We start from the raw sequence: 19,761 nt of genomic DNA, 5'->3' as shown, positions 1-19,761 counted from the left end.
CTGATTACGATGCGTCCTCATATGGATGCTATTCTTTTGAACGGCAAACGGTGATATGTGTGACACTCTAGTGAAAAAGTATATCATACGACCACCATAAGCAGCCTTATACCTTGAAAACGAGAGAAAAGGAGTGATTTCACCTCCTGTGAATAGTCATTTTTTCTTGTTTTTCTCTATTCGAAGACTAAATTGTCTCGTCTAATTGTATAACCTTACGTAGAATTGGCCATCAAAGGGGACCTTCTCCGAGCAATTTTTAGACATTAAATAATAAGAGTCTACCCTATTCCAAATGAAATGACCAAAATGCCCATACTATTCCAAATCATTCACCAAAAAGGAATATATATATATATATATATATATATATATATATATATATATATATATATATATATATATATATATATATATATATATATATATACACACTAGGCTTTTTCTTTTCTAAATTGGACTCAACTCATAACCTGAAACAAATTTTCTGCTAATTGTCTTCGTTTTTAGATGTGAAACCTTTGAATGGTTCCTGATTCCTACTCCCTCAAAGGGTCGATCCTTTCACTGTTCTAATCTAAGGATGTCAATATATCTGATCTGAATCGGATATCCATTTGAACTGCATTCAAAAATAAAATATGAAAACAAATTTCAACATCCAATTAAGAATTTTGATCAGATGCAGATATAAGAAATGACATTCTATTGTATCTAGTTTTAAGTAAATATCCACTGGGTTCAGGTTTGGTTTGGATTGGATATTGTTTTAAAGAAATATCCTTATACTCAATATGGATCATATGGTTTGGGTTCGGTTTAAAAATTGGATTTGGATGTTAATCTAAAATTCAGATTTGGATACGGTATTAAATTTTTCTTTATTTGAATTCAGATACAAATTCAAATCCCAAATATATAGATATCTGAAATGTGGATATGCTAGAGTATCTTATTCAAATCCGATCGATTGACATCCTCACTTTAATCCTTTGACCTCCCATTAGTAATTTAGTTCTGAACATTTTCAACTTTAATGACTTCAAACTTACTAGCCATTCAGCCAGGTGAATTGTGGTATAATTTAATTAATAATTGGCTAACACGTTACATCTTTTTTTAAAAAAAATCAGTTTAGATATATATATATCATGATGGTGTCACCACTAAGCCAAGTCAATTCTTTTTCTTGGTTTTGGAATTCTAATTTCTTTTTCTCATTGATGTAAGAGGGCGCTGCTAAGTCAAATTAAGGTTGGGGTTGAAACTTGATGGATGGTTGAATTTCTAGATTTGTCTAAGGGGAGCACTTTGGATGGGAAAACTTTAAAAAAAGATAATAAAAATGATAAGGAGAATTGGAAACAACTTAAAGTAGGCCTGAGCATGGGGTCGGCCAGGCCCAATAAAAGTCGTGCTCAGGCCGGCTCGCAGGCCAAAACTTGAGCCTTGGCCCGGCCCCAGCCCAACAGCATGAAACCCGAGCTCTAGCTAGGTCTATTTCGACCTAGTTAAAATAAGAAAATATTTTTTAAAATATAAAATAGTAATTTTAAAATGAAATATATTTTTAATAATAATATATATATTAAAATAATATTAAAAAAGTATTGGACCGAATTGGGCACTGTCTTGCTGGCTCGGGCCGGTATTTTTGGGCCCGAACCAGGGCCTGATCTGGTCGGTCACCGGGTACCGGGCCCGATGCCCAGCCCTAACTTAAAAGGGTGATATTTAAAGCAGTGATCAATTTAACTGCCTAGGGCATGGAGTCATTTTGGGTCCTCAATCTTCTTAAAGATCCAAAATTTCTACCCATACGATTCTGGCAAGTAGTCATTTAGTGTTATATTCAACTTTGACAATATGTAATTCATGTTTCCCCAGCTAATTTTGAACTTTATTTTTGCCTCCCGATAGTCAAAGTCAGTATGCGGCATCTTTTAATCAAGTGGGCCACTAAGATGACTGGGTAATTTAAACCTTTGTTTTTGTCCTAAGCAGTTTTTTTGAAGATGAATTTTGGATAAGTATTTCATCCTACCAATTAGAAGAGAGACGAAGCTTCCACCAAACCCTTTGTTCCTTAGTATACATGGCTTTTTTTGGTGCCTCAATGCTATACTGTGCTTCAACTTGCACATTGATAAATCATTTTTTTCTTTGATGCTTTAGAATTTGGAATAAGAAATGGTTGCTTAACGCCCTTGAGGATTTTTAGGATGATTTCATTTTGACCAGAATCTCATAAACAAGCCAATGTTTGTTGACAATTAGGCCGAGGCATCCGACTGACCCGATAAGAGTTGGGTTTGAAACCTGGCCCGATGTCTAACCCGAGCTTGGGTTCGGCCCTGTTAAAAAAAAATTAAATATAAAATATATTTTTGATAATTATATATATATTGTTAATAAAATAAAATAATATTAAAAACTTAGCATGCCGAATCTGGCCGGTCTTTTCAGGTCCGATCTGGTCAGGTAGCTGGTACTTGACACTATTATTTTATTTAAAAGGTGATCAAAAGAAAAACAATGAAAAAAAAGTTATGGATATTTTCATCATTTACTATTAATTCATGCATTTTTTTCTTTGTTTTTTTCTTAATTGTTCTTAATTGTGCATTAGATCAGACAATCTTCGTGAGTGAGCCATGTGACTTTACCTATATAGTCAAAGTTATTATATATATATATATATATATATATATATATATATATATATATATCATTGGTAAAACCACAATAAACCGTTAGATTATAAACCATTCTTAGCGTCAATGTAGTGACTATTTTTAGTGACAAGGTTTTAGTTTTAGCCATCGGATGATATCTAACATCCTAGAAGAACAGTAAGTATATATATATATATATATATATATATATATATTGTGTTTCTTTCCAAAGAGTGGGGTTGACGTGGTTGGGAGGGATAGACCTTGGGATCCACAGATTTCAACCACGAGCTGTTAGGCTCAGAAATGAATGTATATATATATATATATATATATAGTGAGAGAGAGAGAATGGCACTTTAGTCATCGAAGAAGCAATTTACTGAGCTAAGCATAGTTGAATTTTTTCTTAATAATTTTGACAACCAAGGGTACGCTTATTTGAAGTTAGACCAAGTTTACACGGGTAAACTGCCCTCAAGAAAGCAGAAGAGAGAGATTGGAACCGGGGACTGCGGCTTGAAGTGCTCAGATATATATATATTCAGACTTGCGTTTTCCCATGGTTGACAAAGATGAGGAGCCAGGCACTGATTGTTTGAAGTTCTTTCATCTTTTAGAACTTTCAACGGCGGAACTTCCCCCATTTAATTAAGAAAGTAAAGGTTTGAAGTTCTCACCTGGTTTTTCTCATCAACACAGCAGGTCAGACTGCTGCTCATCTGCTCCTATAAATAATTGAATAAGAAAGAAAGCGTGAAGAAACAAAGCAGAGTAGCAGCCGAAGGAGAAACAGGAAGAAGAAGTAGCAGCCGACGGGTGTCATAGATATGGCTATGGATCTATTGCTGAAGACGCCTTCTCTTCTTGAAGAGAAGAACCCGGAGACCAAGAAAGAGGCCGAAGAGATCGGAAAGGTAGAACATGCTTCTTTGTAACCTCATTTTTCTTTTAATCCGTATTGAACAAAAGAATCTATTATTTTCCTTTTCTTCTATTGATTTTCTCAGGTTGAACTTGAAGAAAAGTTGGTTATGGGAGGTGAAAGCCTGAGAAGTTCTTCTCCTAACAGGAAAGACTCAGCCAACAGCAATCCGGTAAGCATTATTGATAAGAAGCAGCTCAAAGTATATGCAGATCTTCTTCTTCTTCTTCTTCTTCTTTTTCTCATTATATGTTATTATTGCTTGCTGTCTTCCTTGTCATGTCGCCATTAATGTCATTGTTAAGCAACTCAGAGATGATTCTTGAATTGAAGAGCCAGTCGTTTTCCGTGGCCATTATCCATTTGGCTGACGATCTCTTAAACCGACCACCGTGGCGGAAGCGATTCCTTACTGTAAAACTTCTGCAAATATCCAATATCATTCGCTTTCTTGATGTTGACGATGCAATTACAAGAACCCATTAGATACCTTTTCATGTTTCTTATCTGCTTTTGAACCATACAACATTAAATTAGTTCCACGAAAAATTTAACAACCAGTTTCGCAGTTCATGAGACAAATGAGGTCAACTCTATGGCTTAGAAGATTTGCCAGAAATTTCATCCATAATTTTCGACATTATCTTCACAAAGTTTCAATTGAATGGCTGAAAAAACTTTGCTCGTACTGAACCATGTGATCACTTGCAATATAATATGACTTGTCTCAATCCATATCTCCATTTTTTATATTTCTGAGATGCTAACAGATTTTGTGCTTCATATTTATTGTATAGTTTATCTCTCTCCTTTTCCTCAACCTTGTATGTTCCTGATTTTTTCTATTCCTCATGTGTTACTGACAACTAGATTCCAAAGGGTAGTGAAAAGACAGGCGGCCATGAAGGCAATAGGAAGACATCTTCAGATAACCCGCAGAAAGAATTTGTCCAAATTGATAAGGTGAATTTCTTGATTTTCTAACTGTTGATTAGTACCAAAATTTCAAGAGCTCTGTCATCATCATTTCATGGAAATAGAGAGTGGAGATTTATATGTGAAAATGAATTTGTCATTGATGTTCATTAATATATACCAAGAAATTAACATGACTTTGTTTTAATGTTAACAGAAAAGAAATAATCAAGTTGACAAGTTTTTCTTCCCCCGTCTTAATTTAGCGCGCGGAATATGTCATCTTGGGAAGTCTTTGCTGAAGAAAACCTTAGGATATTTTATTTTTTTAGAATATACATTTTATATGTATCATTCATAAATAAAAATTACGAATTATATATATATATATATATATATATATATATATATATATGATGATTTTTTTCTGAACAAGTTGAAGTGTGAAAAATATATAGTGCGTGTCTTTTTTCTCGGCAATGCATCGTCCTTTCAAAATCTCGTGATGGTGCACTTCCAAAAAATGCGCCGATATCTGTGACCATGCACACAAACGCGCCTAACATTTTTCCACCTTTTGAATATTATGGATCTATGGCGAATGTAGATTTATGTCCACATTGAATGAAAATAAACGAAGAAGAAAAGAAGACTGCAGATTTTATGTCAAAATATACATCTGCAACCCACCAAATTCTGGGAAATCTTGGAAAAGCTATATCAATTGACTCTAGTACCAATATAATAGAAATTATTGAAATATTTGGCCAATTTAAGTTACACCGAAAATGAAGTAAGGGGTTGCTTCACCACCTAGGGTAAGTGCAATTCTCAACTCGATTCAGAGCTGAGGGTCGTAATGTAGTTGGTTGGGTTAAGGTTTGAGTAAAAGTTTGGTTGTTAGTTTGATTGCGGTAGACGACGCTACTTTTCTAAACCGCAAGTGAAAAAGTCCCAAAGGGCATTAATGTTGCAATAAAGTAATAAACAATGTTACAATATCATCTAACTATTGTACACGTAATTGATGAATTGGACATTAAAGTGTTGGAGTTTCTAATTCCATAGAAATCATGGTGGTTAGGCCTTTTGGACTCTTGGGCTTCCCAAGATAACTCGTTTCTTCCAAAGACTATTACAATTAGACAATCTTTGATATCAACGTTCCTGAAATATGGGGAACAGAACGTGCTAGTGTTCTAGGAAAGAGATGGACAAATGCAGCCTCGAAAGAGAGTACCTTGTTTGCTTGGAACGGATGCTCCACATTTAACATGGACATGCAAATACACTTGGACTTGCCTCTAGGGATGTGACATAGCTGGTCAGATTCAGTGACATGTTAACAATGCATCCTTAGTTCGATTCTCATATATTCTGTGTTTGAACTATAAACGGTAACATGCATGACACTTGAATTGAAAGTGTATCATAGGACCAACTAGGTCATGACGTAGGTCTGGACCCTAGGGTAAGAGGAAGTTGGGAAAGCTTTTGCCTCTCACTTAGGTAGTGAGATTCCCTCTCGCTTACGTAAAAAGACGCCTGTAATTTTTCTGGGTCTTGGACATTTGCAGATGATGACATTCTGCAAAAGTAAGACTGAGATCGGACTTGGACTTCTCTGGATGGTCCACCAGGCGTATTAGAGGCTATCCAACCTATTGGATCCGAAAGCTGACTTGGACTTGGGCCCCATTTAACAAGACATGGACATCCATTGCATAGCAATTTAGGTGAAACTGGGTTATTTGTGTTTGGTCAGAACACAAGCAAACTGTTAAGGTGCCTGAAAAGTCTACAAAGCCTTACTTCAAATCCAAAGGAAAAGTGAGAACAAATGAAAAAAAAAATTGCCCTCATCAAGGATAAAATGGGAAATGAAAAATTAATTTTGTGATGGCCCACCACCCAAAGTGATGTACCCTTTCCTTTGAGGGTGCAACACTTGAACAGTGTGTTCGGCCCCCAACGCACACCATTGTTATAAACAGTAATGCACCACCATTATGTTAGGCCGAATGACAGAAAATATCCTCAGTTTGTGAAAAAAAAACCCTTGTAAGAATGAAAATAAAAAGTAACAAAGATGAAAATTTTGCAGTAGAAACAATTTGTGAATGTCACTTAATATTTAGAATAGATTCATGAAACACTAACAGATTACCCCTTTTCCCAAACGGCCCCACTACACGTGCACTAGGTTGTTGTATGCAGCTCGACACACTCACAGACCATGCAGAAAGACTCAAAGCAGGATATTGAACTTCTCTTGATCTGAACTTTTGATCTATGTGAACTCACATACTTCAAAGTCTTATAAGAAAACATGAGTAAAACTTTTTTATTGATATTTTGCTTATTTTTATTGACATTTTTCTAGCATCGATAAAAACCCCCTTTTTTTTAAGACAACTAGCCACCTTGTCAGATGGACCAAGTGGTTGATCTCGAGATGAAAACTCTTAAGTTGAGTTTGCATGACACATTTTGTTTTTATATTTGGGTAATAAGATAGGAACACATTTTGTTTGTGAATAACCTTGTGGGTGTCAGGTTATTCACACCTTTTTGAAAAACAAGATTTTTCAAAAATGAGTTTTGACAAAACCCATTTTTGGTGTAATCCAAACACGCCTAAAATGACAATTTGGAAGGAAAACCATTTTTTTCTTGAAAAAAAGTTGGTTTTGGGTGTCATCCAAACACCCGTTTGCATGTTATGAATTTACTCTTTGCTTGTTATCACAGGATATATGTAGATTGGCTAATACATATATGTCTATATATTTATGCAGGCGGAGCAACTTGAATCCACTAAAGCTGAGATGGGGGAAGTGAAGGAAGAGAACGAGAGGCTGAAGATCATCTTGTCACGCATAATGAAAGATTACCAAGCATTGCAGACGCATTTCTTCGAGATCATCCAGCAAGAAGACAGCCGCAAAAAGCCACTAGAGGGGACGGCCGCCATGACCAGCTCCGACCACGAAACTGAAGAGGCAGAGTTGGTTTCCCTGAGCCTCGGGAATAGCTCGGCCGCAATGCACAAGAAAGAGGAGAAGGCCAACGGCAGCAAAAGCAGTAGCAAGAAGGGTGGTGAAGTTCGTGATCACAGCCTGAACAGTGGGTTGAGCCTTGGGCTTGGCTGCAGGTTTGAGGAGAGCCCAGAGAATAGCAGTGAGGAAGCCAAAGAGGAAGATCAGGTGGCGGAAGGGTGGCCACCAACCAAGCTGGTGAAAGCTTCTAGAGTTGCAGAAGAAGATGTTTCACAGCCAGCCCATGCCAAGAAAGCCCGGGTTTCGGTCCGGGCTAGGTGCGATGCACCGACGGTTAGTCTCGAAACCCCGCGCTCATGATCATATGAATGATCACACTTTGTTAAGTTATCTCATGGAATTGTTGCTTAATTTGTGTCAGCAGATGCAAGATGGATGCCAATGGAGAAAATATGGGCAGAAGATAGCTAAAGGCAACCCATGCCCAAGAGCCTACTACAGGTGCACAGTAGCACCAGCATGTCCAGTAAGGAAGCAGGTATATAATATTAATTTATCATTCAATAAAAGTGAATTAATCAATTTTTTTTATGTTCATTACAATTTAATTTGTGTTTTCTATGTATATTTAAAGTTAATTCTGGCTAATTGATGATCCTTTTAGGTGCAAAGATGTGCTGAAGACATGTCCATACTCATAACCACATATGAAGGATCCCACAACCACCCTTTACCACTCCAAGCCACAGCCATGGCATCCACCACCTCTGCAGCTGCTTCAATGCTCATGTCAGGCTCCGCCGCTCCCTCCGGCACCGGAACTTCTACGTCGGCCGGACTGATGTTCGACTTGTCTGACAATTCAAGATCAAGACCTTTCTACCTGTCGAGCACCACTGTCTCATCATCGTCCCCATCTTACCCAACAATCACACTGGACCTCACCTCCACATCCTCAACTCCCCAATTCAGTAGGCTGCCATCTACTTTCTCCTCAAGCACTAGGTACTCTTCTGGAATGGGGGTCTCGACTTTCAACTTTTCAAATGATCAAACTGCTTCCACTTCATCATGGAACAATACTAGCATGAATACAGGCCCCAGCTACTTCAACTATGGTTCTTCCCACCATTACAGCAAGAGTCCTGTTTTGTCCCCAGTCTTATCAAGGGCACCACATGATCAACATTTCTACCAAACCTACCTCCAGAAGTCGAATACGTCGGCGGCAACGGTGCCGCCGGCGGCAGTGACAGCATCATCATCATCATCTTCTCAACAGAACTTATCCGACACAATTGCAGCTGCCACAAAGGTGATAGCGTCGGACCCAAGCTTCCGGTCGGCATTGGCGGCTGCAATCACGTCGATTGTCGGCGGCGGAGCGCAGGCACAGAGCGGCGGGGACAATGGGATTCAGACTTTGAAGTGGGGTGATCATTTCTCTTCCTCCATAGTCAATAGCTCCTATTCATCGGGAGGAGCAGGTGGAGCAGGTTGTGGGCCTGGGTTCCTGAATAGGACTTCTTCTACCGGTGCAAGTGGGAGTGGGCAGAAAGAGAGAAGCTTGTTGTTTCCGGCACCACCACCCATTGCTTTCTCTTCTGCCTCGCCTGTTGCTGATGTCAATAGAGAACCCAGTAGTTGATGCCACACGAGAAAGCCAGCCAGCCATCGATCTTACAGGATAGGAAGGTGGTGGGAAGGCAAACAAGGCAGGGATAATAGACAAAGATTGAATACGTAATTGACAAAGACCGAGTGTTTTCATATGAGACATGTAACGTTGATATATCAGACAGAAGGTTTGAATAAAGAAAGGTGGAGCAAAAGGGAGGGAAGGAAAAGCGATCAAGGAGAAGTTGGCGTGAAATATTTTTACGTTTTGAACGGTGACTGGTTGAGTGGTTGGTGTCCTTTTCGTTCATTGCAAGCAAGCAAATAGCTAGTCAAGCAAGACTTTTAAATGAAGGCAACATCATATATATATATATATATATATATATATATATATATATATATATATATATATATATATATATATATATATATATAGAGAGAGAGAGAGAGAGAGAGAGAGAGAGAGATTTGTTCAGATTTTTTGTGCAAATAAGTGAGAAAAAATAGAATGCTGCCAGATAACATTATTCCAATTATAATGATATATAAACGGAATGATTCCATTTATACTCGAATGGCTTCCGGACCAAGAAATTGACGCAGCATTAATGGCTCTGTATAATGGTAGTGGAACCAATTTTTTTTTGCTAAAAACATACAAGCAAATAATTTTGAGGCATCTATATAACTAAAAAAAAATTGGTCTGGTATAGGCAAATAATTCTTTGAAAAATAAACGAGAGAAGAAACCCTAGATGCCGAAAATCCAATTGGATTCAAATCGTGTTTGATCTGAATTGGTTATTCAATCTCAAACCAACGGTGTCAATTTCCTTTTAACCACCTCAACTCATTAGTTATTTAAATTGGATCAATACTTTTATGGAGTACCCACTCCATTAAAAAAAAATCCATAATTGCGGGTCGGCCTGGTCCTTCTTTGACCTGAAAAAGACTTGCTCTTGAGAGACATCCGATAAAATTGAAACTTGTTTAGCTCGTCTTGGCCCGAGCTTGAATGGAAGAACCTAGACTCGGTCATGAGCCTAGACTTGGCCAAGGCTTGGGTCCAAACTATGAGCTTGGTAATTGGCTATGCTTAGGGCTGCACACGAGCCGAGTTGAGCTTGAGTTTGGCCAACTCGAGTTAAGCTCCATATAACAAGCTCGAGCGCTACTTGAGTATACAAAATCGAGCTCGAACTCGACTCGTTGAACCCATTTAATTCGTTTAGATATTAACTCTTTTAGTGTTAACTCATATAAGCATTAACTTGTTTAACTCGTGAAACTTGTGAAACCGATTTGATAATATTATATAGAGTACCGGTTTGTGAGTCGAGTCAGGCATGAACGAGTCGACTCCGTACAACTAGAACTGGACTCGTTTATCGTCAAGTTTTTTTGAGCGAATTACCAAACCTTCTAGCTCGGGTCTGGATTGATGAGAAGGATCAAGGTCCGAAATCCGAAACCAAGCCCGATGAACAGCAACAGCCCGCTTGCAGAGGTTCCGCATGAAGTTCTGCAACTCCCACACGTGCTTCTTCTTGAAGGTCGACGCGTGTACGTTTGGCTCCCCCCTTGTCGCCGTCCGGCACGTGCCTCCCTCGGATTTGTAGTGAAGTTCGAACTGGGTCTAAGGACTCCGTCCTTCTTTACCAAAGAGCTGGGGGGCCTTGGGGGAGGGAAGTTTCGAAAATCTCGCGTTTGGGAAGCGAGGGACTTATTGATCTCCGGTTGGTGGTTCTTCTTCTCTATATTCGGATTGTTCTCTTCTCTCGCTGTCAACAGATCTTCGGAGGTATCATTTTTGCCTTCGTTTTTCCTCTCCCCATTCGTTCTTCTTACTTGTTTGTGTAATTTCTACGGCGTTATGTTTTCTTTTCCTGCAGTTGAAATTCTATGCGCTTTTTTCCCTCCTTTCCGTGTAATTCTTTACTTTGTTAAAGAAGGACTAGTGGCGTGAAATTTTGTTTTCTTGTCTTCTCGCATTATGTGCGTTATCCGGCATTAGCGTTTCTTCTCGGTTTAAGGATTCATATTTTCCTTATATTTCTGGATTTTTTACATAATTAATGATATTTTTTTTCTGTTATCGTGATCATGGAGTTTTGCAACTTTGATGGATCGTCCCGGCGTTTCAGAATTTGAAATTTTGTGTTTTTTTTTTCTGCTTGTAGTCCGCCTTTTTGCGCAGAATGCCTGAGCTTGTTCGTATTCTGTGACTCATTTTGCTGTTTTTCCTTTCCTTTTGTCCTGTTGAGGATTTAGAAGGGTGAATGTGGTCAAACACTTTGAGAAAGAATTGCAAGACTATGAGATTTATAGATCTGGTTTGCTGGAGAGGATGAATTCTTAGTTCTTGTAATGGTTTCTTGATAATTGAGTGCATTTTGGATGTCACTTTTGTCGACCGATCTGGCTAACATTGCTTTTATATATTGAGGATACCGGCATTTCTTAGTGCAGTGCAGTAAATGATCCTCCTGAGGAGAGAAATACATGACCGTTTTCTTGGTGCTTGTTGAATAGCAGTGGCAGTATGAAATGAAGTGCCTTTTTTTTGAATTGAGAATGACACATTGGTATTTCTCATTTTCTTATACTTTATGTTGTTTTCCATGGTTCTTGAATGTATCCATGTCCAGACGGGAAATTGCAGTATGGAACAGAATGTAGTTTTGCACTTAGCCCAGATTTTCTTGTATAACAGTGCACAAAAGGAAATTATAAAACCAGCATGCTGATGGTCATTTATTTATGTTAAAACATTTTTTCAGCTTTGAGTGGAATCTAGGAGAATGTTGATGATTGTGAACAAGAAAGGCAGCATCAGGGATGTCTAGATAGTGCTGGTAGTTTTTGTCCTTCTGCAATAGTAAATAACAGTTTGTGGGTGACTAAGGTGTATTTTTCTATGTAATGATTGCTATTGAATAACGTTCAAAAATGCTGTTATAAAGAGGCCAATCACTCGCAAATTTTGCTTTTCTAGATTTGTCTGAATCAACTCAGTAAATAATCAAATTCCTGCTGGGGTTCCATTTGCAATCCTGCTTAATTACTAGATGCTCTTAATTGTGCCATATCAATTTTGATCTGTCATTCAATTATAGTTAGTTGATAATGTGCACTATTTTGCTTGCTAGTTATGGCAGACAAAGCTCCAGAGACTCCAAAAACACCGGGCTGTGATGCTTACTTTGAGAAGATACAGTCACGAAAAAAGCTGCCGTTTACACTGCAGGAAGCCTTGACAAATGCATTTGCTAATATTCCAGTTTCATCATTCCCCCAAGTGCCAGGGGGGAAAGGTTTTCTTTTTTCCTTTTTGCCTTGAATCTATTCTTCTGTAGCAACATTTCGTCAAGAGCTTTGTCCTTCATCAAAGTTTTCTCTGAGATTATTCTTCTTTAAGTGATTACTAATGCCCAATAACATGTGCCTGCAGCTTTTGATGTTTTACCCTGTTTATCTGCCCCTGTTTGCAGTAAATTTGAATATCTATAGTTTGAGTACGTATAATGTGGAAAATGCAGAAAAAAGAGCTCTCTCATAAGTCATGAGAGTGTGGCTTTTTCATTTTTAACATCTGCAGCTTAAAAAGCTGTGACATTAGCAAATTTTTTTTGCATTCTTTTGAATTTTCTTTTTATGAGAATACCTTTCTGTTCTTGTTTTACTTATATTATAGTTCAAGCTCTAATGTTCAAATTAACTTTTTTTTTTTTAATGATTACGAGATCTAGCTCATGGTACATGGAAGCAAGCAGGTTTCTTTTTTTTTTTTTGGGTGATTGTACTGACATGCTCTCTCATGGTGCAGTGATTGAAATTCCAGCAGACACACCAATTGTAGAAGCTGTGAAAATTCTCTCAGAACAAAATATCATGTCTGCTCCTGTAAGGAATCCAGATGCTGGAACGAGTCTAGACTGGAGGGATCGCTACCTAGGAATTATAGATTATTCTGCAATCATTCTTTGGGTGTTAGAGAATGCAGAGATTGCTGCTGTTGCTTTGTCTGCTGGATCAGCTACTGCTGCTGGTGTTGGTGTAGGTGCACTTGGTGCTATTGGGGCTCTGGCCTTGGGTGCAACTGGTCCAGTGGCAGTAGCTGGGCTTACTGTTGCTGCTGTTGGAGCAGCCGTTGCTGGAGGCATGGTTGCAGAAAGGGGAGCAGGAAAGGATGCCCCTACTGCAGCTGGTCAGCTGGGAGAGGACTTTTACAAAGTAATCGTTCAGGAAGAACCATTTAAGTCAGCCACTGTAAGTATGATTCATCCTCATACTAAATTTCATAGCTAAACAAGTAATATCGCACTGTAAGATTTATTAGTTGATCACAGCCTCTAGGGAATGCTAATGGGACTTAGGAAAAGAGACTCAAGGGAAAGTTTTCAGAGAACTATGAACATCTTGTTCATGTAGAAACTTGATTCTCTAGATTGAGGGCTCAAGTTTTTGGTCTGTAAATTGGAATATATTTCAAAATATTGATTGCTCAGTGTAAACTAGTTCCATTGAGTGTCATTAAGGATCCACGCAGTTGCAAAGAGCGCGAGGCAATATTGACCATTTGTGGCAGGCTTAAACTGTACTCTGTTTTATGATGAATCACTGCTTCACCCTTACAATCTTTGCTTATGTTTTGTTCTTTTCTCTTCTTATCTGATCTAGGTACAATCAATTATCAAGTCGTTCCGCTGGGCTCCCTTTCTTCCAGTTGCATTAGACAGTTCCATGTTGACTGTTTTGCTTTTACTCTCAAAGTATAGACTGAGGAGTGTTCCTGTGATTGAAACTGGCAAACCCTTTGTAAGAAACTTCATTACTCAGTCTGCTGTAGTCCAGGGCCTACGAGGATGCAGAGGAAGGGATTGGTTTGATTCCATCTCTGGACAGTCACTTTCTGATTTCGGACTTCCATTCATGCCCTCTGATGAGGTATGGACACCTTCTCTAACTGCACAGGGTAATGCCTTTTTGTTATGCCAGTTTTTTTTTCTTATGTATCTGCTGGACTGCACTTATTCAATCAGTATCTCACTTGATTGTTAGAATGTCGCCGTTCATGCACTTGAACTTTGTAGGCCTGAAAGTCACTCTTCTTTTCTCTCCCGTTTTTAACAAGTGGTGCTCACCAGCTGTTTTGTTCTAAGTGCCTATATATGTATAGCCACTTAAGCCAAACAGTGTGTGAAAACGAATGAAGGAAAAACCAACATGGAAAAAGAAATCATGATATTTTGGAAAAAACATCAAAATGAAAACATTGCATTTTTTTTCCCCATGTTTTTAAAAGTTTCTCAAAGTTTTGAATTTTTCCAAGAGAAACAGAGTTTCTGTTTAATATATATATATATATATATATATATACAAATATTGTTCTCAGGTTCTTAGCAGTGAAGTTTTTCTGAAATATTAAACGGAAACTCTTATATATATATATATATATATATAAGAGGTTTTACGTGATTGACTTTTAGAGGAGCCGACTCTATAGTGGTTCAGTTGTGGTGCACGGGTTTTTAAAGCACAAAAAACCATCAATAATTTAGCATTTGAGTCCCCAAATCATATACAGATATGTGTGTGTGTGTGTGGTTGTGTGTGTATACACATGCTTGTATCTATGAATAGACAGATAGGCAAATCACAGTTACAAATATAGCTTTTAGGTTTTTGGCAGTAGGGTTTTTCTCAGTTGTTAATTGGAAAATCTCGAGAATTCAAAAAGCAAAAAGTAAGCATAATGGAAAAGATTATGAGATATGAGTTTTTTTATAGATTTTGTTACAAAAACAGTGATGAAAGTTTAAACTTTAAAATAGTGATTAGGTTGTTAAGAAAATGTTTAAAATGTTTTTTTTTTAATTCTTAGGAAAATAATGTGAAAATATTGATATTACCACAGTTTCTACGAAATTGAAATTGGTTATAATTTCAAAATTCTGTGATAAATTCCCTTTTCTTGCTTAAATTTTTGGCTACATTATCTTGAATACTTGAAATTATCAACGATATTTGTGACTGTTTTATATATATATATATCCACTAGATCTCAAACTACCCCAATCTTGACAACCATGACTTCTTAGTCTGTCTTTCTTCTCCCTCTTTCTTATGAAATGTGATTTTAATAGCAGGGAGGTCAGGAGAGAGAAAGTCACAGTGTGCTACTGCATATTATTGCCTCTTGCAGAAATGTTTTTTTAATTTACACTAATCTTTATCTTCTGGAAATAAAGCATCGCATGGAATTGATTGTGATATGATAAAGTGGTGCATGTGGCAATCAGGTTATTAGTGTCAAGGGAGATGAGCTAATTTTGGAAGCTTTCAAGCTTATGAAAGATAACGAAATTGGTGGAGTGCCAGTTTTAGATGGATCCAGTAAGAAGATTATTGGTAATATAAGCATCCGAGACATCAGGTTCCTGCTTCTTAGAGCTGGGGTTTTCTCTAACTTCAGGTACCTTTGATTGTGACCTCTTCAAATTTGGTTAATTTTGTTTTTTCTGCTCGTGTTTGGTTAGATGATCAGCTTCATGGTTGTGTTATAACTTATAAGCTCTATGATTCTATTTCTTCAACTATTACGCTTGCCTTTGGTAAAACTAGTGTGGATTTGGGCACTGCAGAAGGTAGGTAAAGGTTCAAATGGTAATGTTCATTAATTGAACAGAACCAGGTAAGAGTTATCTGGCATGTTCATAACACGATTACCTACTGTGGAACCTGAAACTAGATGGTCCCCAGCATGGGGCACATGTTGATTACCTTAGATTACTTGTCTGAAGCAGCCTGGGATGATGCTATGTGCTCTGGTTATCTATGCAAAGTGCCAGTAGCGGAGAACGTTGTTGTTTCATTGGCTTTTGGTTCAGTGTTACTCAGATTATTCTCAACACCATGTTTCGGTGCTCAACTTTCTTTTATGCGTTGACTTCTTGTCTGAAATTTTATTTCTTGGCTTTTCTTTTCTTTTTGGATTTTTGCTGCAGGCAACTGACAGTCACAGATTTCATGGACACTATCGCTTCAATCACTGAGACAGAGGGAGCCAATGCTGCAATGAAGCCCGCAGTTACATGCAGGGTCGACACAACCCTTGGGAGTGTAATAGAAACCTTAGCAACCCGGCACATACACAGGGTTTATGTGGTCAATGATGAGGATGAGGTTACTGGTGTGGTGACACTTCGTGATGTTATCTCGTGCTTTATTTACGAACCACCAAACCACTTTGATAATTATCTGGGGTTCGCTGTGAAGGAAATGCTAAATAAATAGTCATATTGTACACATGCTTTGCATGAAACATACTGAATCATCTTTTTATGCCTTTATTTTTTTTTTACTTCTCATTGTGTACTATTATCATCTTGTGTGCTACCTTCATTAATTTTGATGTATCTCACGGAATGAACAAAGAAAATACATTTGTAATTTCATGATGTAGATATTAGTGGTTCACAAACGGTACTTAGTGCTTGCGATTTCTTCATTCCCCTGTTCCTCATCAGTTCTCTTAGCCGTTCCACATCTACCCATCGCTCCTGCTCAGCATATATGTTTGATAATACCACAAAGGCCGCAGGGTTTTCAGGTTCCAATCGTAATAGTTCCCTAGCTATTTCTTCTCCTAGATCTGCATCAAGTTGGCGGCTACAAGCACCAAGAACAGTAGCCAACATGGATGCTGAAGGATACATAGGCATCTCTTTTAGCAAACGTCTGGCCTCATCAAGCTTACCAGCTCTGCTAAAGAGGTCAACCATACATGTATAGTGTTCAATGCATGGTTCTATTAAGAATTTTTTTCTCATTCTGGTGAAAATTTTCCATCCTCGGTCAATCAAGCCTGTGTGGCTGCAGACAGATAATACAGATGTAAATGTAGCTGAGTTGGGTGTAATATTTTCTTTCTCCATACAGTCCAACATTTTTAATGCCGATCCAGAATCCCCATTTCTTCCATATGCACCAATCATGGCATTCCAGAGAACTGTATCACCATGTCCATGTCTACCGTCAAAAACCCGCCGAGCTTGGGCATGCCAGCCACATTTTGCATACATGTCAATCAGAGCAGTCTCAAGGAACACATCCACATGAAGGCCTGACTTTATGATGTATCCATGGATTTCCCTGCCTCTTTGAAGGTCAGATAGACTAGAACACACTGTTAACATGCTTGTCATAGACACAACATTGGGTTCTATACCTGATAACTGCATCTCTTTGAACAGCCTCAAGGCTTCAAATCCGAGCCCCTGTTTGGCAGGTCCACCAATGATCGAGTTCCATGTGGAGACATCAGGTTCCAATCCTGTTGTCTGCATCTGTTGAAAAAGTTCCACCGCAGATTCATAATGTCCTAATTGTGACGTTGCCGATATCATAGCATTCCAGGTGAATAAACTCTTTTCAGGCATTGATTTGAAAATGTGGTGCGCCTCTCTCAAGGATCTACATTTTGAATACATATCTATAAGTGCTGTTCCTGTTAATAAATCAATTCCATGGCTAGATCTCATTATATAAGAATGAGCTTGCTTGCCATACTGAAGTTCAGAAAGATCTGAACATGCAGATAGCAGGGATACCAATGTCACCGAGCTGGGTGTCTGTCCATCTCTTTGCATTTGTTGGACGATTTCAAGCACTTTCCGAGGGAAACCACCGTGGAGGAATCCTGACAGCAGTGCGTTGTAACAGACTGCATTCTTCTCGGGGATTGAGTTGAATATCCTGACAGATGAACTCAGGTCTCCAAAGTTCGCGTACATTGTTAGAATCCCACTACCAACAAACAGATCTAGCTCGAACCCACACTTTACAGAGAAAGCATGAAGCTGCAGGCCTTGTTGCCGAGTCCCCTTCCTGGAGCAGGCGGGCAACAAGCTTGCAATGCTGACTGAATTGGGCTGTAAGCCATTGCCCTGAATCCATTTGAACGAGAGCAGTGCGTCTCCAAAAGAACCATTTTGGACGAGCCCGGAAACGAGCGCATTGAAGCATTCGAGACTCCGTGTGGAAGTTTCGTCGAGCACTTGGTGAGCGTCGGAAATGAGCCCAACCTCTGCATACATGCTTATGAGAGAGGTGGTGGTGTAAGCGTCGTGGAAGCCAGTCTTGAGGATGTGGGCGTGAAGTTTCTGGCCATCTGACAGTGCGGGGAGTTTCGCACAGGCCTTCAGAAGAAAAGGGAAGGAGAAGGCCTCATGGGGGCTTTGGATACCGCTGTGAGCGTAAAGGGACAGAGCTTCTCTGTAATGTCCCTTGGAAACCAGAACTCTCAGGGGATTCAGTGACATTCTTCGGTTCATCTTCATTGCCTTCATTTGTTCGACGTGGTTCTATGACTTTGAAAAGGGAGCTTCTAAACAGTACATTCCAATAATAGACCGCCCATCGGACACTGTCCATTTCTCAGAAGGACGATGAATGATCTATAACAAAGGAGGAGTTAACATTGACACGCATGGACGTGTACAGGTTCTCAGTGCAGTTTCAATGGAGTAAGACCTGTGACCCAAACTCACATGGGCATGGGTTTGGATACGGGCATAGTAAAGTGAGTATGGATATGGTGATCTTAGAAAATTTAGGTATGAGATATATAATAAACTCTAAAAATTTGTAAAGAAAATTTAAAGTAAAATATAGAATATTGTTGAAAAGTAAATAAAAAACAAAAAAATTAAAATTAAAAAAATCAAGTTTGAAAATATAGCTTTTCAAGTTTTTAAATGCGGTCATACTCACGTACCCGTATTTGGGCATATCACACGTGACTTAGCTTGTGACAAGTATCATCCTCCCTTCCTTTCCAAGCAAAAAGCTTATATTACTACTAAAATCCTAATGTTGTATTATTATTATTGTTGTTGTTGTTATCATGTCATAATTCCTTTTATTAAAACTTTATTATTATGTCAAGACTCCTTTAACTTTATAAAAACCAAAACAGCCGATGGGCTGCCTTTCCTATTTTGCAAAAGCCATCCGCTATGCTGTTAAAGCATTGCATGGCGTGTAGTTTAATATTCTTAAGCATTATCAACTGCAAATCAGAAATCGCACTTATAACCATGATAAACCTTTTATGAATATGTTGGTTCTCTTCGTGCTAAGTGAGGTGAACTTGATTTTTATACTCTTCTTGTTTCTACTACCACTGTGAAATGGACAACAACAAGATATTTTTTCAGTTTCTTGCAGGATTAAGCCAGACAATGAATAGCTGAGTGATCAAATTTTGATGACCCCTGATTGTTCATCATTAAACACTATATATATGCTATGATTATAAAAGGAGAGCACGGAAAAAGTGATGAATTTAGGGGTCGTTTGACAACAGTAACGTGTTATTATTATCTTATGAATCTATCTCAAAAAAGAGTAGATTCATGAAACACTTGCTACGGTGTCCTATGCATTTACTCCATTTCTTTTAGGCAGGTTCATAAAGCAGTAGCAGCGTTACTATTGCCAAACAGCCCCATAGCGATGAAGAAAGATACTCCAAGTTGACGCTATTTGTTGGACAACCAAAAGCTAAACCAAGAATGAATGTCATAAGGACAAGTCAACCGGTTCAAGAATGTTCTATACT

At 38.4% G+C, this 19,761-nt stretch overlaps 3 protein-coding genes across 4 annotated transcripts; 2 read left to right on the top strand and 1 right to left on the bottom strand.

The window, feature by feature from the left end:
• Positions 1 to 3,265: 3,265 nt before the first annotated feature.
• On the top strand, positions 3,266 to 9,481 carry LOC116267643 (WRKY transcription factor 72A-like). Of its 2 annotated transcripts, none has more exons than XM_031649507.2 (6): positions 3,266 to 3,592; positions 3,686 to 3,772; positions 4,471 to 4,563; positions 7,314 to 7,847; positions 7,939 to 8,052; positions 8,179 to 9,481. In XM_031649507.2, the coding sequence occupies exons 1-6, from the start codon at positions 3,506 to 3,508 to the stop codon at positions 9,160 to 9,162; spliced, it is 1,899 nt and encodes a 632-aa protein (XP_031505367.1). In that variant the 5' UTR covers positions 3,266 to 3,505; the 3' UTR covers positions 9,163 to 9,481. The 2 variants fall into 2 exon arrangements, with proteins under 2 accessions (XP_031505367.1, XP_031505366.1); XM_031649506.2 differs by having other exon boundaries at positions 7,936 to 8,052.
• Positions 9,482 to 10,700: 1,219 nt separating this feature from the next.
• On the top strand, positions 10,701 to 16,650 carry LOC116267787 (SNF1-related protein kinase regulatory subunit gamma-1-like). The gene is made up of 6 exons (XM_031649684.2): positions 10,701 to 10,938; positions 12,287 to 12,451; positions 12,964 to 13,406; positions 13,818 to 14,084; positions 15,440 to 15,612; positions 16,145 to 16,650. The coding sequence occupies exons 2-6, from the start codon at positions 12,289 to 12,291 to the stop codon at positions 16,431 to 16,433; spliced, it is 1,335 nt and encodes a 444-aa protein (XP_031505544.1). The 5' UTR covers positions 10,701 to 10,938; positions 12,287 to 12,288; the 3' UTR covers positions 16,434 to 16,650.
• On the bottom strand, positions 16,566 to 18,649 carry LOC116267786 (pentatricopeptide repeat-containing protein At2g02750). Its single transcript, XM_031649683.2, has one exon. It carries the CDS (start codon positions 18,485 to 18,487, stop codon positions 16,592 to 16,594), a length of 1,896 nt encoding a protein of 631 aa, XP_031505543.1. The 5' UTR covers positions 18,488 to 18,649; the 3' UTR covers positions 16,566 to 16,591.
• Positions 18,650 to 19,761: the final 1,112 nt, after the last annotated feature.

Source organism: Nymphaea colorata, chromosome 14 (assembly GCF_008831285.2).
Source record: "Nymphaea colorata isolate Beijing-Zhang1983 chromosome 14, ASM883128v2, whole genome shotgun sequence".
In the NCBI taxonomy this organism is placed as follows: Eukaryota; Viridiplantae; Streptophyta; class Magnoliopsida; order Nymphaeales; family Nymphaeaceae; genus Nymphaea; species Nymphaea colorata.
The sequence above is the reverse complement of the archived record's forward strand: the minus strand, read 5'-3'. Positions and strand labels throughout refer to the sequence as shown.